The sequence below is a fragment of the Habropoda laboriosa genome, unplaced genomic scaffold (genome assembly GCF_001263275.1).
Source record: "Habropoda laboriosa isolate 0110345459 unplaced genomic scaffold, ASM126327v1 scaffold86, whole genome shotgun sequence".
Taxonomy (NCBI): Eukaryota; Metazoa; Arthropoda; class Insecta; order Hymenoptera; family Apidae; genus Habropoda; species Habropoda laboriosa.
In genome coordinates, this window is record NW_017100212.1 from 287,471 (window position 1) to 310,516 (window position 23,046).

General features: G+C 35.2%; 4 protein-coding genes across 8 annotated transcripts in view; 1 reads left to right on the top strand and 3 right to left on the bottom strand.

Moving 5' to 3' along the window:
• Nucleotides 1-1,655, bottom strand: part of LOC108570815 (PAB-dependent poly(A)-specific ribonuclease subunit PAN3) — a 5,036-nt gene extending 3,381 nt beyond the window's left edge. For 2 of the 5 annotated variants that reach the window (XM_017932723.1, XM_017932727.1), the window contains exon 1: nucleotides 625-954. The gene's annotated coding sequence lies outside the window, so the exon portion shown is untranslated. Of the gene's footprint in view, nucleotides 1-624; nucleotides 955-1,529 lie in introns of those variants that run through there. The other 3 variants (XM_017932724.1, XM_017932725.1, XM_017932726.1) reach the window with 3 other exon arrangements.
• Nucleotides 1,656-1,742: 87 nt separating this feature from the next.
• On the top strand, nucleotides 1,743-2,382 carry LOC108570837 (DNA-directed RNA polymerases I, II, and III subunit RPABC5). The gene is made up of 2 exons (XM_017932760.1): nucleotides 1,743-1,979; nucleotides 2,224-2,382. The coding sequence occupies exons 1-2, from the start codon at nucleotides 1,885-1,887 to the stop codon at nucleotides 2,330-2,332; spliced, it is 204 nt and encodes a 67-aa protein (XP_017788249.1). The 5' UTR covers nucleotides 1,743-1,884; the 3' UTR covers nucleotides 2,333-2,382.
• A 934-nt stretch (nucleotides 2,383-3,316) lies between these two features.
• On the bottom strand, nucleotides 3,317-6,471 carry LOC108570784 (proton-coupled amino acid transporter-like protein pathetic). Its single transcript, XM_017932693.1, has 8 exons — nucleotides 6,380-6,471; nucleotides 6,097-6,201; nucleotides 5,519-5,669; nucleotides 5,320-5,441; nucleotides 4,847-5,211; nucleotides 4,356-4,539; nucleotides 4,106-4,272; nucleotides 3,317-3,998 (listed from the first exon to the last, which is right to left on the bottom strand). The coding sequence occupies exons 1-8, from the start codon at nucleotides 6,469-6,471 to the stop codon at nucleotides 3,757-3,759; spliced, it is 1,428 nt and encodes a 475-aa protein (XP_017788182.1). The 3' UTR covers nucleotides 3,317-3,756.
• Nucleotides 6,472-18,029: 11,558 nt separating this feature from the next.
• Nucleotides 18,030-23,032, bottom strand: LOC108570785. Its single transcript, XM_017932694.1, has 7 exons — nucleotides 23,024-23,032; nucleotides 22,402-22,543; nucleotides 21,088-21,252; nucleotides 20,180-20,306; nucleotides 19,905-20,115; nucleotides 18,366-18,492; nucleotides 18,030-18,307 (listed from the first exon to the last, which is right to left on the bottom strand). Exons 1-7 carry the CDS (start codon nucleotides 23,030-23,032, stop codon nucleotides 18,030-18,032), a joined length of 1,059 nt encoding a protein of 352 aa, XP_017788183.1.
• Between the last annotated feature and the right edge of the window lie 14 nt (nucleotides 23,033-23,046).

The following is a 23,046-nucleotide window of genomic DNA, read 5'->3' on the forward strand; positions in this document are numbered from 1 at the left end:
TTAGAAAAATATATATAATTTGTTCGCAAAATATATGAAAATACTTCAGTTTTATTTACACTACTTCAAATTTAATCTGTTTGCTTGCGTTCAAAAAATCAGTCGTGCATAAATTTGATAAAATATACCCCTTGTTCTAAACAGAAAAGCAACTTGCCGCGTACGGCTCTAGAGGACTAAACATAACAAGAATCGTCGATTCTGAATGAAATTTCGAAGCCGACGGGCACAGCTCAAGTTATAAAAAAAAGGAAAACCGAAAAGAACAAGTAGAATCGCACGCTATAGCAATGGCAGCTGATTTTGACAATACAGCGAAAAAGACGCACAGGATATAACCTTGACTCCACGTTACTGGTGATGCGAGGTGTTCACAGTGAGCACGGGTTCGATAAAAAGTCCAAACGATTGTGCAACAGAGAGACCGAAAACAATGTACAACGGGACTGTATCCGATAAAACACGTACGAAAAGTACGCTCGACTAACATAACCATTTACACTGTCACTGATGTCGCGTCGGTGTACGGCGCCAAAATTCCGATCTCTCCGGTTTCTGATACGGCACGGTAAACGCGCGCAGCAAAAAACAACAATTAGAGTGATGGTTTGATAGCAGCCTGACCGTGTTATAACATGTTTCCATCCAGTAGACAAAGGAGAAAGCAGAACCAATCCGATCTTGTATGTTTATGGTGTTCTCCCTTTGCTTCGGCCTCGTATTTTTCTCTTTCTCCCTCTCTCCCTTCCACCCCCCTATTCATGTCCTTCGATCGGAGCAGCTGTCTCTCTGCTACGGCTTGTCTCCGGGCGCGCGAGACACAAAGCTGTATATTTACCTTTCGAACGCGCTACAAACGATCGCGTTTCGAAGTGTCACCGCACTTCTCAGACTATGTGCGATCATTGCTTAATGCCAATGAATTGTTCATAAACACTATTGTCGGTGATTGAAAATTCTCATGACACATTGTTAACGTAAATAGATTAAGGAGCGAAAATAAGCCACGATTTGGTTGGTATAATGCCATAAGAAACGTATGGTCACGTTATTGCGTCGTGTTTAGAATATTTATATTGGCACCCGATCTATCATAGTTGAGCAATATTTTACGAAACATTCACAGTAACAAGCATACTTATTATAAAATAAATGCGAAAACGATGCCTACTTAAAAAAAAAATTATCCCTTTTTTTAAGGTTAATTCAAGAGACGATTTTGGAATCAGTGCTACTTTTGTTAAAAGATAGTCAGATGTGCGACGCGCTTAACATGTTATTATACATTGAGTCTTGCCAATTCTTACCGAAACCCTAGAACTAACACAAACACACAACGACGGTGGTTCTATGTGATATGGAATTCAATGCGTACGATGAATGGCATACAATGTCATTTCACATAGCACCACCGCCGCTTTGCGCTTGTGTAGCTTTAGGATTTCGGTAAATATCGTTACAACTCATGCGTACTACATTCAAATTGCGCAATATAGTTTAGGAAACATGCAACAACTTTCAGTATTTACTTATTGTACAACACGTGTACTTTACTAATAGCAGATATTAATGTAGTTCAAATATTTACAATAAATTTACGAGGCTTTCCTCGATACTGTAATCTTCTCGACTGATTCACTCAACTGCGTTTTTATTCGCACAATTATGTTGGCTGCAATGAATGATATCGGAACACTTCAGAGTGTTGTCGACTTCCAAACGTTTTAGTTTATATACGATAACTCTACGTATCGAGCTTTCGAGAAACGTGAAAATTCTGTTTTTTGTGCTCATTTATTGACCGCCGTAGGATTGAACGCCAATAAAAATAAACGTGTCAATCCAAATTTAAATAAACTAATAGTTTAACTAAAGTGTAAAAAAATGATTATACCTGTACGTTGTTTTACATGTGGAAAAGTTATTGGTAATAAATGGGAAGCTTACCTTGGTTTGCTACAGGCAGAATACACTGAAGGGTAAGAGTATACGTCGTGTTACACAAAAATGCGAAAATAAATGAAATATAAACTATGTTTAGGCAAACGAGAAATCTAACCTCAAACATACAAATATTGCGAATGTATTGTCAAGTTATAATAAACAAACATTTTCATCGAGTTCATTGTTTTAATGTTATTTGCATGTTGCTGATAAACTTTACATCAAAATATTTTGAATGTGCTGAGGCTAATGTGTGACATGATACACGATGTGTTACAGAGATGCTCTTGATGCATTGGGATTAAAACGATATTGCTGCCGCAGAATGCTTCTTGGACATGTAGATTTGATTGAAAAGCTTCTGAATTATGCACCATTAGAAAAATAACCACTCAGACTTGTTATTTACACATTTCATTTTGAATATTAAGGTACATATTCTACAATAGCATAATAATACCAGTAATACAAAAATGTTGACTTAATATTTTTCATGTTATTAACATTAAGGCATTGTTATTTATAACGAAATATATTTTTTAAACTGTGTACAAAATAGGATAGAATAAAATATACAAAATATATTGTAAAATGATTTATATTTTAGTTATGATTATTCCATCTTTTTTTTTTTACCAGGAATATGTAAAAATTTTCAACAATTGTATAAAAAATCGATTGTTTCATAACAAGTTTGATAAGCAAAAATTGCTTCAAAAAGATCATGCTTGTTTTGTTTTAAAGTATACATTCATATTAAATGCAACACAGAAAAGTGAAACATTTTATGCATTGTGTATTACATGCATGGAATATGTAATTGGGAACTTATTTTACATACATGTTTGTATACTGTCACGACCGCTGAATAGACACAAGGTGAGGTCAGCAAAATAAGGATATATATGAATAATAAACATTGTAAAAATGAAAAAAAACATTGTAATTTCTTTTTGTGAATAAATAAAGAAAGAGCAAGGGTTTCCACCCATCCCATTTTTTAAAAAATAATTCGAATTTGTTGGACGTGACAGTACTTAAAAGATTTGCTTTTAAATGTTTCAAATATTACAATACTTATATACCAATAATTTACATTATTAGGTTTAGAAAAAATTGAAGGTTATATTTTGAGATTTGATTGTTACTTTATAAAACTAACACAAATATAACTTTTATTATGTGTTACGATTTTATATATTAATATTGATTGAAGTTGAAAATTTAAGATATGTGTAAAACTTAAGTTATTTAAAATCTATTCCAAACAGTATATAATTAAAATTTAGTATGTATCAAATTTTAGGAACAAATCGTTTGTTATACGTTGCAAATATTATTAGTCATTTGATAACGACTAAATCTTGTCATATAACCTTCCCTAATATAATTCTTTCTATGGTATAAAATTGTTTGTGCGTAGGTATTATTTCAACTATACCGAATGTCGGTTTTTTGGTTCATCATTCTTACAAGAATTCATTTTTGAAGCTCTCGTTTGCACAACAACCGAAACAATATTTGCTATCAGAATTCTTCGTTTCTATCTTACTAGAGCACTTCTTGTAAGCATATACACAGGCATCTAAACTTTTGATATAAATTTTATGAAACCTTTGATTATGTACGCTTTCTAAAATAAATTATTTAAATTAACATTTCCAATTGACATACTGTTTTGATTGCCCTCGTAAAATATTGGAATTATCAGAAATTTATTGCTTTAAAATCTGTTAAATGGCTTTCAAATACTTTCAAAGTTTGGAATATTGGAATATTCTACAGATTTATATCTATATGAAATCAATTTCTTTATCTATATAGCTGTACGATTTGTATTAATGCACTACGAGATCCAAATACTAATGCCATAAGACCAATGACACATATTATTACATTCTTGAGCGCTACCCAGTTTCCTGGCCCGAAACCTACGTCCCAGTAAGTTACAGTTTCAACGAACACAGGAATTAATAGACCCAATATTGAAAAACAAAATGCACCGATCAGGCCAATGAAAGGTTCGATAGTTGGTACAATAACAGCCAGTAGAACTGTAACACACAAATAATTTGCTTAATTTTACTTGTCCTACGATTACAAATATTCAGCTCATTTATTTGAAAATTTAAATAGTTTCGTTTAACTTAAAAATGCATACCTGCTCCTGTGACCATAACCGTTCTTAAAATGTAATTTGCCAACAAAGGTTTCTTTTGGAATCGATCCTTTATACCGTTCCATGCAATATCAAGGCAGACGTAAAATTGTAATCCAAACGTACAGTAAACGGCAAGAGCTATTAAAATCTTTACAACTTGTGCCGCTCTAAAAGAAAGATACGTTATCAATACAATTATCATTGAGAATTCGTTAATTTTCATTTCATTTATATTTGTTATAATATCTACATCTCTTCCGTTGGTAGATTTAACGTGATGCTATCCATAGTGGTGTCCTGATATTTTATGTATCCCAAGAAACCCAGTAAAATGTATATAAGCGTAACTCCAGACATTCCCTTATTAAGAACACCGCAGATTCCAACAAAATGTTGCGGCGTTTTCATATTATTTTCCAGCGGCATTACAACACCTACATTATTCTTCTATTAACATTTTTTCATTCATGTTTGACTACAGTAACACGTTCTGTACCATGGGAAAAATATGAGTTTTGGAGGAACTTTAAAACGAAGTTAAAAAGTAACACTAAAATGTCAAGAATATTATTATATTCTTTTACACTTTAATCTACTTTTTATGCGTGTTTTGTTTGAGCCTCGAACCCCAAGAATATTCTTTTTCGCTTAATGGAAGTTTCATTTCCAAAAATTATCATGTACCACCAGTGATATACACGGCACAGAACGCGTTAAATTGAATGCACAATCGAGTAATACCTATTGCTTCCATTGCAAAGATTGTAATGCTGAAAAATCTTGGGAAGTCCTCGAAGTTCGCGAATAAAGGCACGCTCGTGATAGGTGGGAGATCCCAGACTAAATAATAAAAAGTTATTCCTAAGCCTGTTCCCATGAATATATTGGCAACCATGGAAACGGGCGCAAGGTATTTCAAATTCGGTATCCAACTGAGGAGTATCAATGGGATCAATAAACAAGCTGTCATCAGCCGTATACTGAATTCATCGGATCCAGCCTCTTTATAATGTGCAATGATCTGGTTGAAGTTCGCAGCAACGATAACTGTGTACACGCTGCAAGTGCCAAAGTACGTTGCAAATAAACTAATCTGTATGAGATACCTGTAAGTAAAATATTACCTAATTATTCTTATGACTGTTTGAACCATAATTTTTCATAGAAGACGAGATAGGTGTTCTTTTCCACATTGTTATCATGACAAGTCTTACCTAATTGGCTTAGAAAATTTCCTTCCCCATTCTGGTCCCGTAGCAAACGCTACTTCTGCTACATCGGCAAAACTCATCTCCGTGCGTCTCGTTTTGTAATACAGAACGTGTGCACATTTTATCTGAAATAAAAATTAGACTTATATAATCTCGTCACAATTTCGTTCGTCGTACTTCACACGCCTTGACAGTTATTTACCAAAATATATGCACAATGTGTGCACACAAATGCCACTAGGATCGTGGCAAATACACCAACCAGGAGGCCAGCATTCTTGAAAGCAATTGGCATGGACAATATGCCCGTTCCAAGCGAGGCTTTCAGTAAATGCGTTAATGTATCGCAGTCTCTGTGAAGATAGAAAAACTTCAATGATGATCATCCTTCCATATGCATGATAGATTTACTTGAGTATTTACAGGTGACTCAAACTATACAAGAAACGAAGAGTTCCTCCTTTTCTTTCCCGTTATTTTAATCCATCAATGTAAACAGAAGATTATGCACTTCTCAAAATAGCTAGATCATTACCTATTTAAGTGATTTTATTACCCATTGAATCATTCAAGGCTTAAGCTTGGCAGAAGCTAATTTTAAGTATCAAATGGATTGCAATAGTTACAATATATATCACATGATATCACATAACTTGATGTACAGAGAGTGTCTCATTGGCTGTTTTCTTGTTTAAGTTGTAGTATACATCCAATATGTTAAGGGGATCAGTTAATTGAATTATTCTTATATTAAAACTGCACTATCGTGGGCTCACTTACGTCGTCGGGTTATCTACTCTTCGTTCACTAAATGGATCGAAGCTTTTTACATCGCCCTGCTGCTGTCCAGCCTCCATATCTCTCGGTGCGACTTGCACTTTGTATCTAAAGCAAGTATGGTAGAATTATTGTACTGAAACCCATCTAAACTTTATTTTATTTAATATCTTTGATTATCGTGTCTCAACGAAGCAGATCAGTGTTGTAATTTTATACGATAATGCTTTTACTGAAATTGCTTTTACCTAATCTATATTTGGACAAGTTAAGATCTAATACATACTTGGATAATACGCCATCTTTCATGTTGGACCCGTCTTGAGGCAAGAAGGTGTCCATTTCCGTTGGCAATTTGTTATCCTGCAATGTAAGCATTGTACACAATGAATAATAATATAATATAAAAATAAAATAAACGAAATTAAGTTTGATCTGAAACAAGAATAAAGTTTGTATTACAAAATAGTATTTATAAAGAAATTTTTATATTTTAGATATATTGTAATTTTGCATAACGTATCTTGTTTGTATAAACAATTTGCTTAACTATCGCGGACTACAGTTAAAAGATTACAAGTGGAAGAATATTACTAGCACAAAGATACGAACCAATTATTCCTTGATTTACAATATAAAATTATGGAAAGCAATGTGATTTGCCGTTTATCGTTCTGTTAATAAATTATACGTTTTCCTGGTCTAAACTGATATAAAAATTTAACATGTTCGCCTAATGGATCTCAGTATCGTTATTTATGTTTCGATTCATCAGGTTAATCAAATCTGACGTTATTAAGACATTATTATCTTTGATTCATCTCGATATTAGATTTCGTAGAGACCAAATAGCATAAACAAACCTTATTCATAAATACTTTATTGTGTCACCCAACAGAATTTCTGTACTTATGATAACATCGAGTATATCTTTCCATTAAAGCTTCTTTTAAAAGTGTAAATAAACTTCTGGTAATAAAATTATCAGCAAGAGAATCTCTACAGATATGATATACAATGTAATCTACTGTTTCAGAAACTGATAGCATTATATCTTTAAAAAAAATCCCGAGTGAACAATAATTTTCAAGTGAGAAATTCTTTTTCCTTGTGTACTTGGACCATCAGATGTAAAACCTTCTCGTTATTTCGTGGTTTCATTTTTAAAATTGTCTACTTTCTCATTAGAATCCAAATTTGATAGTTATTGTGCCTAATGAGTAGATAAACTGTCATATATTGTTGTTTATCTTATCAATTGTCTTTGAAATGAAGTGCCGTGTGATAGAATTAGCGAATTCCATTCCACTTCTGCTGCATAAATGAATTTTAATTCTGAATAGGAAATGGTGAAGTAAAATTAGTGAAACAGGGAAACTATGTAGCATTTTTAACGAAATTCAGGGAATCCCATAACTCTCTTTACTACTTGAAAATTGGTTTTAAGGTTTAAAAATTGGATTTAATCTTTTTCATAGTAAAGTGACTTATGGATCACCCTGTATATTGAAGAAATGCGACATACAAAAAAGAGCGTTATTTTTATAAATAGTTAAATATTGACATAATGTTGAAATATCGGTTTTCATGAAATGTCGCGCTTATCATCACCTTCCAACTGTAAGGTTCGTCGATAATCTACGCACGATCGAAGCATCATTACGTAAAGCCATCATCCAGAGTCGACGTTTAACTTCGAGACTTTGTCCTTGCTAGTTGCGGTTCTCCGTGTATAGTAATGCGTATTATACACGGAAATGCAAAAATATGGACGGTTAATATGGCGAGAAAAATTAACATAAACGTGTGAACGCTAAGTGACACTTTAGTAACAATTGTATACCAGAAAATAACCAAAGCAAACTGCCAATTAACTGTGCGATGTTTAATCACCTTTCTCTGAAAAAATAATCAATTCTTCATATGTTTCATATTTATAATAAACAATAAATTGAAGAAAAAAAAGAAATGAAAAATTAAAAAAAAAATGTAGGGGATTTCCAATATTTTCAAACGTTTCCGAAAAGTTCAAAAATTCCAAGAAGTTCCAACGGTGCCATTTGTATACATATGTATATTCCATAGGTATGCATAGTCAGTGGAAACGATATAGTGAGGTCGTAAAATCGGCCAGGCGTCAAAGTACGTGTAATCCATTCGTCGAAACAGCAGTTACAGGGTGATAAAAAGCTCGAGCCTCGTTCAGGGCCGTTCGATATCAATTCGGAATTGGTTGCAGCATGTTTAGTTCTGCATTTCATATAATAATGTAATCGGTAGACTAAACCAGTTAGATAATATTACGCTGTTGATATTGACCAGCGTATCTTCTAAATACGTTGTGGCGACCAGCTGTAGTGCAGAAGCAAGCATTTGCCGCGCGGACAACCAACACGGTTTATGACGTGCGCACGAGCAAAGCTATTTTTGAGAAAACCATTTTAATCTGTTTAATGTTTAGTAAATCTAACAATGCATGTTTTCGTAGAAACTTTCACCAACGGTCTCAATAGCAATTTGCCAGGTCATAAGCCAAGGGTTGCTGTAAGGTCTGCGTACGGGCTCAGAGGCCCAGGCTACATGTCTCAAGTACCGGACCTGAAGGAAAATCCGCGACGTTGCCAAATCCGCTACAGCGGACAATACGCCCCCACCATAATTCGCCGCGGTCCTGGAAAAAGCGCGCCAAGGGCGCAAAGGACTAGCGGCGGGTTAAAGATAAAATTCCTGATTGGTTACAACCAATAAGTTGGGGGTAACCAATCAGGAAAAAGAAAAGGGTGAGAAAGAAGCTCGCGAGGTGACTGAGAGTCAGAGTCAAAGTCAGTCGGTAAGCGATAAGCAGTAAAGTATAAACCTCGTGAGCCAGATAATTAATAAAGACCTTAAAAGAACTTACTGTGTGGATACTAAGTAACCCAGATACACGCACTATCCTCCTACCCTTAAATACCTCTTACAACGTAATTAATGACGTGAATAATCAGTTGAATAATCATTAGCAGTAAAATAAATTGAACAGTAGAATGTTAATTAGTTAATGGTATTAAGGCTGGAAAACTTAAAACGAATTCTTAATACTTCGACAGAAAATATGTGTGATAATCATTTTAGCTATATGGTGGACTAATGAAAGACTCTTTGTTCAATTCTGCTATTGTACTGTGCCGATATTTTTACGATGCTGAAACAAAGGCTGGTTCCCTCTTTCAGCACAATTTATTTCTTATACAATCCTGGTATATTCAAGTATGCCCTACTTTACCAACGAAATAAACGTTCATCGACTTAATAATTCACTAATTTTTGCTAACTATAGTAATAATAAAGCTATGAATAATAATACTTTAAAGTAAGATTAAGTAAACGTCTCAAATACCATACGGCACTTAGCTAAAGTTAGAAACTTATTTCAGTCCAGCTTTACGTAATGTCGTTTATTTTAGTGTTGTTATTATATGATTAAAACATACAATGTTGTAAAGTTCTTGTAAAACTGGAAAATACAAAATTGCGGGAAAAAAAAAATCACTGTCGACATCTTTTTATTCATATGTGAAACGCAAAGGAAAATACCGTTCTCAGTTAGTCACAGAAAAGCGTTTCATTGAGAACGGTGTTCATCGATCATTCCTGACATAATTCCGGACATTGTCCTCAAAAATATAGAACCGTTGGCAAGCTACGTTACGGTACGAGCTAACGGATGCGCGTGTCCAGTCTAAAAATAGAGCTCGAAACGATCGCCTAAATCCCTGAGTTATTTTCTTCCAATAACTTTCCGCTAATGCAGCAGAATAAATTGGCATATTCTACACTCGATTCACTTAATTTGTTAGTTTTAAATGAAGAACACTTCAAAAGTACATATGAAGTAGCAATTATTTAATGAGCTTTCATTAATCTTAATAGCATGTATGTTATGAACTGTCAAAACGATACGAACTGAAATCTCACACGCCATCGATCGTTCATTGCAAGATAATAAGGAGAAACCGGTAAGACAACTTCGACTCACGACATCTGACCAAATTACCCGTAAATCACACATTTATCTTCTGAGCCTGTTTTCACACGTCGGTACTAAATGCAGTTTTACTCCATGAACTGTGTACCCATTATTATACTTCCTTTTATTTACGAAGCATTTCAAATTTTTGCGTTATCACACAGTACCAAAAATCAAACGCTGTTATTGTATGCCAAATGTTTTATGCTGTAAATACGCCTTTACTGATTACATAGAATAATGTACACCTTAAATTTGGAAATATTTACACATTCCTTCTGCATGATTTCATTTCTACGTAAAATATAAAGAGTGCGTTTACAATATTAACTTTTACGTGTCTTAAAGTACTAATAAACGTAATATATCTGAAATTCTTCTATGTATAGACAGTTCCCAGAAAGCAGGATGAAGGTAAATTGTAACTTACAGAGCAGGATAATCGGCGTGACGCTGCGAAAATGTTACGCATATGCCTCGCAAGTGTACGCGCACACGATTATGTGTTTGCATCTAAAGACGCTTGAAGAAGCGCCACTTTGACAATACGGTATTACAACCGCGTCGTCGTAGACGTACTGATTAAAATACAATGCATCACCGGAATCTTTAACATATACGGTTTATGCAGAATTATAATCTGCATCAGAATGAAAAAATGTTTTGATGCAACATAAGATAAAGGGAATTATTTGATTACGGAATCTTACAGAGTTTTATAGATTGAGGTTATAAGGGTGACTCAAACATGGCGCACATAATTAATAGGTACGTCCTATAATTTAAAATCAAAAGCATAGATTACATGGAAATTTTTTGCTACTATGACTACCCTTTTCACCAAAACTGAACGTAAGTAGGTCTAACGTATGATTAAAGGTTTCCTGCTTAGAAATTCGAGTCATGTGCAATGATGCTTTAAAAATGTTATTTTATTTGCGTGGTATTTCAAAGGCGGCGCACGTCGTAAATTCACCAATGTCAAACGTATCACTGGAACTATTGGGTTTAATTATCATTTCAGTATAACGCGATACTATGCACGGTAAAGGAATATAAAATAAAATCGAAGTGGTAATTTGTCGCCATTCACGTGTCAAACCAGTCGTTGCGGTTACGATGTAAGTAGTTGCAGCTATTTCGTTGATCAGAAACTGCATACCTGTAGGTTAAAATGAAATAAAAGAAACATTATATAACCACTATGCTTACGTTTTGATAACGTAGGTACGTACTTCTAGTTTACCTAACATTCTTTTTCCTTCTAATTTTTCTTCCTCCTAACCTTTTCGTTAAATACGTCATCAAGTGACGTAAAATCAGATAAGAAAACTATGATAATAATTGCACATGATGACGCTAGTAATTCACATTGAAATTAATTAATCTTTAATCTATCCTCGTTAAGGCGACAATTACCAGAGCGAGTGTTACGTGGAAAATTATATGTAGGTCGTTCAACTTTCACAGTTAACCTTTCGTTCATTGCGGTTAATTTTACGGTTAATATTATTATCGAATTACCGACAAACCCCACGAAGAAAAAAGAAATGGCGGAAATGCGCTCAGTGGGTAAGGTGGAAATCGTAGGGACTGGAAAATCACAGAATCTTCGTCTGATTCGTATCCATCAAGTATGTTTGTAAATAAAGAGATAAGATCTTAATATTTCGTGCAATAATAGCAGCGATAATTAAGAGGATAATTTACGATCGACTAATTCGTTGTCGGTCGAGCTTCCTATCGATATACATAATTGTTTTGTGACCTGCACTGACGTGTCCGTTCATCAGTGTGTCGAAGAAACATGCTACGCGGGTACGGTGGTTTGGTTCTCGAAACAAATTAGGTTCTCGGTATCAAATTTTGCACCGGTATTCAAGATTCAGTTTCATTCAATTGCTTGAAACGTAATTAGTTGACTTGATCAAACTAATTGAGTTCGTAGAATTTGCCCATTAAGAAAAAGAGAAACGCCAGATTGCCGTTATTAATTGCTTTTATGAAACTTGATATTTCATATCATAATGTAATGTTACGAAAACAATGACTTAAAAGATAAATATGCATGCACTCGATTCATGATACTTTTATCTGTTGAACGACATCGTATAATTTTTTATTCATTTTATTCAACAACTTTCTTCATTGACTAATTTTTTAATATATGTACGTGAAACGTACACAATTGTGTGACAACATTGTTCACTGAATGGGTTGTTTTGGTACTTTTCAGGTATTATGTTTAATTTACGTCACCAATAACCTTTTACTGTAAGTTCTAAGAAATTGACAAACATTGATAGTGTTGCTCGGACGATAATAGACTTACCTGAAGGAATGACTGGCATTTCACAGAGAAGATAGTCACTCTTTAAATAAATCGATGATTTCTAACCTACGGACGGTCCAGCCTATAGAGAAAGAGAAAGAGGAAATCGACCAATGGTGTTTTTAGCCGCGCTTGGAATCTCAAGTCACTATTCGTGGATTGGTTTAACCAAAATAAGCAATCCAATCACCCACGTATTCCTTCTTTCCAAATGTATCACAGAAATAACCACTGTTTACACCGTATTTTTATACACTTATTTTATTTTTAATGGAAACATGACGAAGGAAAATTTTAACTCATTTCTACTTTATAAATTTATCGATTCTATAAATAAGTTTATAACAATTGATGTCTAAAACATTTATTTAACAATTAAAAAACATAACTTGTATACTTTTTTGCTACGAAATATCAACGTTTTGCAAGAAGAAAAAGAGGAAACACGTTGACATTTATCTGAAGCAGATAAATTATAAAGGAGGACGTATAACATGATTATTTATGATAGTGTAAGCAAAATATGTACTGTGCGCTACGGCAAATAACATTGTTCAAATCTGAGAAGAACAGATATTTCTGTTATAAATATAAAAATTTTATGACTTGTTTTCATGTGCAAAACATCTGTATATGTATGTACATTTTCGCGACTCTTTCACCGATCTTTTTTTACTTTGTTCGTTGCGATCGTCGTTTGTACTTAATAGCAGGCGTATTTCGAAGTAGTATAGTCACCTGTATCGAAGTTTGAATGGTGTTGCTAAACACGTTTGAAAACTGAGTCACCTTAGGACGAACTGGATTTTCTAGTTCGTTGTTGCGTGTGTAGATGTCAAGGTTTGTCTAGTCGACCGATTCGCGGCATGTTCCCTTTCAAGAGCAACAATAAGATGAAAGAAGCTTTCAAATAAAAAGATTGATCTTTGTGAATGGTTAATTTTATTTGCCTCATTGATAGACCGCCAGCGTCTAATAATTGATTCAGTGAATCGCGTTAGCAACTTAATCTTGTTTCGTCTCGTGTGTGCGCGCCCATGCACGTGCGTATAATGGCAACATGTGCATGCATCTATATATTATTCTTTAGTTTATGGAAAAAAAAAACGATGAAAATAAAAATGTATACGTTATTGTGATAACGAATAATCAAACAAAACAATCGAAAACATTTCCACGCATAAATCAATTCGTTATACGAATATGTAACAAGGAAAGTTAATCTCATTACAGTTATATGCAATAAGGTTACTACGGCTGCAAGGTCAATGAAATTATTCATACCACATAAAGATTCTTGAGTAGTTTCGCCTTCGACCGGTTTCCTTTCGAGTTCAAGGAGCTCGATGCTCACGGTAGATTAATTTATATACTTTGCGATTATCATCGGACACTTTAATTTTTTAGATTTGTTTTCGAACAAAAGTCCATTGAAATTTTTGATATTTACTTTTTAATTCAAAGAAAGAAGACCTTAAGGTTGTATTACATGTTTCGTTTTCTAAGAGCTCATTATGGTATTGTAGACAAGCTTGACTACATCCTTTTATGCCATTGCGAAGTAGGATTGGCTGGACCCTTGCGTTCTAAGAAGTGTCCGCCTTTTTGTTATGTCTGTTCACATAATTTGGCAACGTCGCAGTAGGTAATGCAAAAATTGCGGACGTTATTTTTAAAATTTTTTATTATTTACGATATAAACATATTGAAAAATTACAAATTGAATGCTGAATCAAATTTCATTTAACTGAAAAAGAAATTAAACAATTTTTCAATTCTTAGAAATACAGCCTAATATTGACAAAATATATTCAATAATTAATTCAATTTGCAAACAGTTCAATAAGACAATATCAAGATTTAAAATAAAAATATTAATTCATAAAAATTTGACCGTTACGTCTACATAATGCAACTTGCCGTTCGAGTTACTTATCTTCGCTGGGAACGGGTCCTTAATTCATCGCCTTCTCAAATAGCAAAGCGATAAAAACGAGAAATATAAACGACATTTCGAACACGTTACACACAGCCTTGTATCAGTACATTTACTAATTAGCAGGTGTAGCTGCTTTGGTGTGACGTCGTGTTGCCAAGCGCACGGTATAACAATATCGAGGTGGCGATAAAAAGCGTGAATTAGTCACAAGAAAAATCGATTTCCATGTCACGAAAGGGTAACGAACGAATTCGCCTATATAGAGAGTGGTGGTTTCGACGCGCAGGTCCGAAATATCGATGCGAAGTTACATCATACGAAGCTACTATCACGAGCCATACAAGTCGCGTCCACACAAACTTAGCACCACGTGCTCATAGCGGCATGGCTGTACTGATGAAACATATTATGAAAATTGCAGTTCTTAAACTGCACTACTTTAGGATTTCCCATATTCGATATTTTTTTACCTTATACTTCTGTAATCTACCACTTCAAGGAATAAAATGGTTTGCATATTCACACGATCGTCGTTAAAATGTCATTAGCAAAGGATGCAGCTTCTGTCTAGAGATTATCATCATTAAATACATTTGATCTCACGAGGAAATGTGCTAAAAATTGAAACGTGAATTCTTTAAACCATATGTCGATAACCTCTGCTGACATAACCTTGATGTTGCTTAAAATTATTTGATCGATAAGCTTGGACGTAAACCGCTCGAGAAGTTTACGTTTCGAAAATAGAGTCTGACTTAACGGTAAATAGAATTCTATGGCGTTACAATAGCTTTCTTTTCTTTGAATTCTGTATACACCTGACTTTATGTGAACAGCATAGAGTGTTTACGACGAACGGTTGAATACAGGTAGATAAGGCATGCGCATGCGAATCTACCTAAAATGTACACTGACGGTAGAAAAATAGAAGGACTTTAGACTTGTAAATGACGCTAATAATTCAGATCAATGTAGCATCTTAGGGTCGAGAACAAAAATACACTATCTGTGCCCGTGAAAAGCCTCGTCGAATTTGCTTCCCTCACTTAATCAATTCGAACCTTCCAGAGAATCTCTTGAAATAAAAATTGTAGATTTACGAAACCTGTATCGATCATGATCAACCGTTATCGATAACGCACGTTCGCGCGAGAATCTAATTCGAAAATCGATCGATTGCCAACGACTTTAATTTATCGTTCCCCAAGCTAGTTCCCGTCTGTTTTGTAATTTAAATTGAGTACACAAGACTTTAAATAGTGCCAGAGGGAGCAAGCGTCTAAAAATGGGTTTTAAATGTAAATCGAAAATTGTACGTACCTGTTCGCTCAACGTACAGAAATTCACTGGGTAGGTTTTCTGGATATTAGGAAGAAGAACGTGGCGTGTACCGGCGGTCTGGCGCTACTTCATTTCTGACAAATGCTGGTACGCACAGCGTCAAAAGGATCGACGAATTAATCGCGATACGAATACTACACGATACGACACGACACAATAGACCACAGCACACCGAGTGTTTCGTGATACACGCACCGGCATATACTGCTGCGGACTCCGACCGAAGGAGACTGCCGTTCAGACAAGAATAAACGGGAATAAACTGAAAGTTTTTGCACGAGTTATTCTTCACAATTTTCGAATAATTACTGATCATTCATACAACGAACCATTCGACGAACGAAAACAGTTTTCGTTTTATTATCGAAGTGGAAAATTGTAAAAAAAAAAACAAAATTAATAAATTAAAAGGGAGAGTAAAATGTTTACCGCGCAAATTTGTTAGCTTGCGTACTTCGTAAACACTTCATTGTTTAAAGTACTGTTTGACGGAATCTGTAATTTTTTAGGCGGGAAAGAAAATTATGGAAATTTGATGTGGAGTTTAATTCAGCTATTTGTGTTATGACGTATTTTCTATATAATATTTGCCATAGAAGGCGTGGTTTTCGCGTTAAGTTAGTTTGGACAACACATGGTAAGGAGCGTCTGATGAAATCCTGGTCAGCGTGACTGCAGCTACGTATACATGTACTTATGTATTTACGCAACGATGCGATTTAAGAGATCCAAGTGTTGATCAATTACGTCAATAATCGTTCCACCGAGTTGATCGTTATTGACATTCAAAATGTTAACCGATATATTCCAACGAAATTAGAAAATCGTTAAACATATGTAAATTTGTCGTCATTCTTCGTTAAACATTCTATCTGTAATTGCAATTACGAACGTGTTGGATTACATTACGCAATTTCCGCTCTTATCTATCAAAAATATAGTGGTATACGATATCATACAGTGACGTTGAAAAACGTACCACTTGATGTACGTGCGAAAAGAAACTCTTGTGAAATTTTTATTGACACGACCTAGACGTGCGATTCATAGTGCGGCACGCAATCGAGCGTAACGATTCATTGATAATCGAGAAGAGTGCAATCGGTGAAATGTAATTGAACACGTGGAAAACGTGATCGATCGTATTTACGAAGTATCGACGAACTTTTTATCGCGTTAATTTTTTCTAATATTTCATTAATTTATCGATTCGATATCTTGTAAAATAATTAATTATCCTTTTCAGATAAATAAATAACAGTGATCTACTCGTAGAATTTCGAGAAACTACAACAACGCAGTTCCAGTTGACACAATGACAGTCGTCCCTTTTGGAATTTGCAAGCATCATGAGAAAAAGAAATGCAACACGTCGTAGATGTGTATAGCGTAATTCAATAGCTACGCTAAAACCAATTCTACGAAAAAGCAACTTACGTTACCTTATAATGTTAGTTTCATAATTCGAAGAAGTTCCAAATCGGGCATACACCAGCAATATTAACGCCGTTCAGCGTCGAGCTAATTTCACGTGGGCTAACGATGGGCCGTTAGCCCACAATCGAACAAACGTAAACACAGACGTTTCATCACAATTAATGAATCACGTTCTACATAGTTCTTATCAACAAAAATATTATGTCACATTTGTGCAATGAGTTTCATAATTATCTCGTCTACTATCGACCGTGATAATGCATCTTTTTTTACCTACACAATATACGATTTAACCCACTTACGTTTAGTTTCAACAATGTCGAGTACGTTGCGTGTTATCATTCTGTATGAAGTGTTCCACTAAATCATCTTATAAGTTCCGGTGGAATTTTATATCGTAAGTTACACGAATATTTCAAACGTACCTTTAAATTTTATGGAAAAAAAGAAAAAAATACGTTTTCTCATTCGACTTTTTTTCGCAGAGCCATTATACCGTCGCTATAAAACTTCTTGACTTTTTCATTAGAATATTCTTCGTCCTTGGAGCGAACATACATTACCGGTCAAAAGTTTCGAATCACCTGCTAATTTACGTCAATATTGAATTTGCTGCTAATTTTTTGTAGATTTGAAATTGATGTTGTGGAGATCGATAGCACTTTGCCTTATTTCGATTTATTTGAACGAGGAAAAATTTGTTAAAGTATTCTTAAAATTGCCAACTTTCTTCTGGAAATTTTTGTATAACTTGTAATGCACAGTGATTCCAAACATTTGGCCGGTAGTGTATGTACATATGTATATATAGGGTGACCTAACATTCGCAATTTCAATATTATCGAATAAATTTTGATTAGAGATTTAACTGACGAGTATCACAAATGAGAGAAACGTCTTTCTGGTATCGCTTTTTTCCCCAGGTGTCTGACAGGTACGATCAATTCTGTTGGCTTATTCTTCGTATACCATTTATGCAAATCGTGTTGGAACGACTTGGTTAATTCTCTAAACTTTTTTTCTCGTTTCAGTTCGGTCTTCGGTAAAGACACATTTTCCCGAAGAGGTTGCCATCGACTGTCACCGTGGAGTATGCTCTTATCAGCGACTTTTACATCCTCGTCTTCTTTCGGCGAACAACAAGTCGGCGCACACGCTAGGAAAAGAATTTTTTTTTTTTGAAAAGCTTAAAAAAAACCGATACTTTTACTTACGACACTTATCGCAGGGCTCGTCAACAGGTGGGACGACGACTTCTGGCAAAGTTTCCTCCCCTTTTGCAACGTCTTCAAAGGCATCCGCTTTCTCGAGGGCGTCCATCATACTCGTGTCCTCTGGATTCTGTTCGAAATTCGTTCGTTCAACTCTCTCGATCGGGGAAGATCGAATCATAGGTGCGATAAAACGCATCCCGTTAACGGCGTATTTGCATTCGCGTCTGTCAAACATATTTTCCAGCGCGTAATCGCGCAGCCTTGGTACACATTTTACAGTGACTGTCAGTTCAAATTGTACAGTGTACGGTTCAAATAATTGTTTTCCATGAAACGTAAAAATTTTTAAAAATAGAGAAAAAGAGAGAACGACGTAAGAACGAATATATAAAACTTTATTAGTAATACATGAATGAAATAAAATGTAGGTACATACATCTCTTAAATTTTAAATCAAATGTGAAACTTCTCTTCATTTTTTGCCATTTCTTCCATTAAAAAAATTGTTTTCCTATCTTATTCTCACTTTTGAAGTAATTTAAATTATGTATACAAATTTTCTTGCACCACCGTAGCTGGAGAAAATAATTAGGTGACCTATTTACGCGGTCTACCCTGTATATTTTTCCGGTAAAGAGTAACACAGATATTGGGCGTATTGATATTTTGTCGAATTTTCATATTTTACGAGGAAGAATTGTTTGAAATGTATTACTGCAAGTGACAGTCACTGTAAACTGCAAATTGCATGTGATGCCACGTGTACATAGCGATATGGTGGCATCAATGAGGAATACAAATAAAAGACATCTGTTTTTCACACAATTTCGAACAAAGTCGATTTTCTCTCTACGTCTGAAGTACTGTAATTGCAATTTTTTCTTTTTCTCTTTCTTCTCGCGACGGTTGCTTTCGAATAAATCGCAGCTCGTTAATTTAACGAGGAACAAATTAATTGTATACGGACAAGCAAAACGTTCACATCGGAGATAGTAAGAGCAGCAACCTTGATCCATTTCGCGGTACTTGCAAATCGCGAGATACAGAATCATCTTTTCTGCCGTGATGCTTATGCTTGTTCGACCTTTTCACTGGAAAAAAACGCTGTAATATTCCGGATATTTAATTCCACGAATGTTCTCACGCTAACATCGTGACAGTCAAATCGTTTAAAACAGCGATGAGCAACCTTTTCTTTTACAACTAGCCAGAAATGGAAAAACGAAGAATCCGCTGCAAACACGATCTTAGAGAAGCTAATTTTTTAATTTAAAAATTGTTAAATTGTAGGGAGGAATGTCTTATTTTAGATAAATCATAAATACGTTTCTATTTTATTTTATAAGAATAACCAGTCTTGTAGAAAATTATTTCATAGATTCAAATTTCGCGCCAAACGCAAAAATTGTTCACTTCAACTGATTAAAATGGATCACAGGTTTAAACTATCCTATTCTGTTAGAAAATCACGAAGCAAAGAGTTAAATACTTAATGTATTCAATTTTTCACAAAGTTCTTTTTATCAATTTCACCGGTACCTGTAATCGACGAATGACACCCGGTATGTATTTTCTTGGATGATCCATGTGAAGCTTTTCACTGAGTTTTACATCATGCTGACCGAAATCCTTGAGCTTTTCGAGCGCGTAATCGTTTATGTTCGCAACTGTAAGACTGCTCGGTTTTCTTGTTTCTTTATCTTTCCACCAAATCGGTGGTTTCAGCAAACCACACGGCTCGTCATCGGTACTGTTAGACAATTTATTCTACTTACGGTTCATTAGGTGTTGTATAATAAAAAGAGGACACTCACTCGAGCGTTTCTTCCTTCTTTGGACATTCGACGATTTCTCCTCTGTATTTCTCGGCATTTTTTAAACGCTCGTTACGAATGTACCATAATTCGTATTGAGGTGATCGGGGGAATATCGAGAACGCGGCTGAAAATGAACAATTTTTCAACGAGTTAAAATTATATTTTTATTTTTTGGAAAATTTCTCGCGCGAAATATTGGAAACTTTTCCGGTTAAAATTATATATTTTCATTTTTTGGCAAATTTCACTGGCGATTAAAGCAAAGCACATCTAAAAAAGGGTTCATCGACGCTGCCGACACTGATTAGCAATTAGAGCAATTTTGACCAGTGGCGATCAGCTGAAATTAGGTTGCAAATCACTCGTGACTCATTAACGAATTAGTGTCGTGCGCGATTCATCTGGCCATTGATTGCTTCTCGGACGTCCAATTATTTGTACGACCGATATTCGATTGGTAGAAATTGCTGTACCGCTATGTGTCCAAGAGTTACTTTAAGTGGGGAACAATTAATATTTCAAACGACCTGTAGTGGATTATTCCTTTGAACAAGATCGCCTCTGACCTCGAAGATACATATTTAACACTCCTTCATATCGTTCTTACAAGAAAATATTTCATATTCAATCATTCCTTTGTCAATATTTCTCCTTCAAGTATTTCTCACGTTAAAAAATCTTTAATATTCAATAATTTTTTGCCAATATTTCTCTTTCGTGTATTTCTCATGTGAAGAAATATCTAATATTCGATAATTTTCTGTTAATATTTAAATACTTAATATTTTTCTTCCAAATATGTTTCACGTCAAAAAATATTTAACATTTAATCATTTTCTCCGTTAATATTTAAATATTTCATATTTTCTTCCAAGTATTTCTCATGTAAAAAAAAGAAAACCAACATTTTTCCGATCTCGGGTCACGTTTCCGTGTCGGCATTGTGTTAAGCGTTTGATAAATGATTCCGTTGTCCTTGCCTGCGGCGGCCACGTAGCCCTCCTTGTCCCTCTCGAGCCATTGGTTTAGCGTACGCGAGTCCACTTCCTGTATCGGCGCTAGCGGGTCGACTGCAACAATTAGGCACACGTACATTCGCCTAATTCGATCGCCTTTAACTCGCCTTCAATTCCATTAACCGAGGGGGATCGATTAAATGTCGCAGGACAAATGTATTTATCATCACGATCCCCGCGATTACTTCGCTGCCACGTGCCTTCCAAACCGATTGCCATTTGTAATCGTCGACTAAATTCGACACTACTGTTCGTTCAAAATAAGAATAACCTCGCTCTCGGACCGATTTTCGTCCGTTCTGCGCATAAACAGAGAGCGTAGCAGAGGATAAGACGGAGAAAAACGGAGGCGGTTAAGTGGGGATTTGGACGTTCTAGCCCTGCCTTAGGCACGTCCCATGCGCGAAACGAGGTTATTCTTATTTTGAACGAAGAGTATGTGCACTCTGTCCAATTTAAGAATAACCTCGCTCTCAGACCGATTTTCGTCCGTTCTGCGCATAGACAGAGAGCGCAGCAGAGACGGAGAAAAATTTAGGCGGTTAAGTGGGGATTTGGACGTTCTAGCCCTGCCTTAGGCATCGGTATATACAACACTATTATTCTAACCCTTTTCGTCTCGTTGATTTTGCAGTGCAAATCATCGTTTCGTAATATTTCATCAATTGTGAGAAAATCCGTCCCGAGCACGGTGAAGCGAGCATCTTGAAGTCAGGCCCAGCGCTTCGGGTTTTTCTCTGGGCCTGTTCGCGTAGGGGTGGACAGGGATCGGCATGACGACGCGTCCTCACTCTTCACGAGACCCTCGAAGCACACTTTTTGCGAACGACGCTCGGATAACGCGGATATAATTCTCGTTTAACATGTACTATTGTAAAAACGTAAACACGTTCAATTAATTTCACGCCCACCCTACTCCGAGTCAGAGTACTTTCTCACACAATTTCGTTTAAATTCACAATGTTGGAATTTGGATTGTAACGAGCTCTAAAATAAGAAAAAAGAAAATTAATTTCATGACTTATTTGTATCGGAAACATGTGTGTTAGTTTCTTTTTTATTATTTTTCTTCTGGATAAATATGAATGCGACATTTTTAAAAGTCGACATAGCCCTCGCTGTTCAGTTTCAAGAAATCACGGGTTAGAAGTGTTCTGTTTCATGTTTGGACAAGATAAAGATTATTGGAAACGATAATATTACACACTGTCCTTTTGATCGGTTTCAGCTGCTTCGCAACATATTTATGGGTGGGCGGTGCTTTTCCATGGTAAAACACTCCGTCTGCGGCGAAGGATGGCGAAACGTCGGTTATGTAATAATCCAACGGCGGTGGTTCCGGAATCTAAATTGCCAATTTAGGAAACAACAGCAAAGTGATTATCAACGATAAAAATTTATTTTCTCATTTATTTATCTTCATAGTTATCGATAGTTACAAACAAGAAGGAAGTGAAGTGAACTTTCACTTAGGCTCCAATACAAATCTAATATTATTGTTTAATATTAAATTTTGTATTATTCAATTAACCCTTTGTAACGCCGCGTGACTTGGAAATTACGTATCCATTCATCTATATTTTATAAATCTCATTTCACTTGTTTGTTGCTACACTATTGCATTATAATTGCACTATAATTATAATCAATCGTAATCGAAAGGGTTAATATAATTTCATTTACGTTATTTTATTGCCTCGCACCTTCGTAATCGCTAAAAAACAAATGAGCGAATTTCACTTTCCAAGTGTAACTGAATTTTCATTCTAAGTATAGTTAACGTAAGAGAAACTACGAGTAAAGAGAAACATTACTTCATTCATACCATAAACATGTTCACGTCTGAAA

Bases quoted from the DNA above. Each gene is read 5' to 3' on its own strand.
- LOC108570837 (XM_017932760.1), top strand. From the start codon at position 1,885: ATGATTATACCTGTACGTTGTTTTACATGTGGAAAAGTTATTGGTAAT. The intron at 1,980-2,223 runs GTAAGAGTATAC...GATGTGTTACAG, and splicing joins CAGGCAGAATACACTGAAGG to AGATGCTCTTGATGCATTGG.
- LOC108570784 (XM_017932693.1), bottom strand. From the start codon at position 6,471: ATGCTTACATTGCAGGATAACAAATTGCCAACGGAAATGGACACCTTC. The intron at 6,202-6,379 runs GTATGTATTAGA...TACTTGCTTTAG, and splicing joins AAAGATGGCGTATTATCCAA to ATACAAAGTGCAAGTCGCAC. The intron at 5,212-5,319 runs GTAAGACTTGTC...TTTTACTTACAG, and splicing joins AAATTTTCTAAGCCAATTAG to GTATCTCATACAGATTAGTT.
- LOC108570785 (XM_017932694.1), bottom strand. The intron at 20,116-20,179 runs GTGAGTGTCCTC...ATTGTCTAACAG, and splicing joins AAGAAGGAAGAAACGCTCGA to TACCGATGACGAGCCGTGTG. The intron at 18,493-19,904 runs GTACCGGTGAAA...AATTTCGAACAG, and splicing joins GTGTCATTCGTCGATTACAG to AATCCAGAGGACACGAGTAT.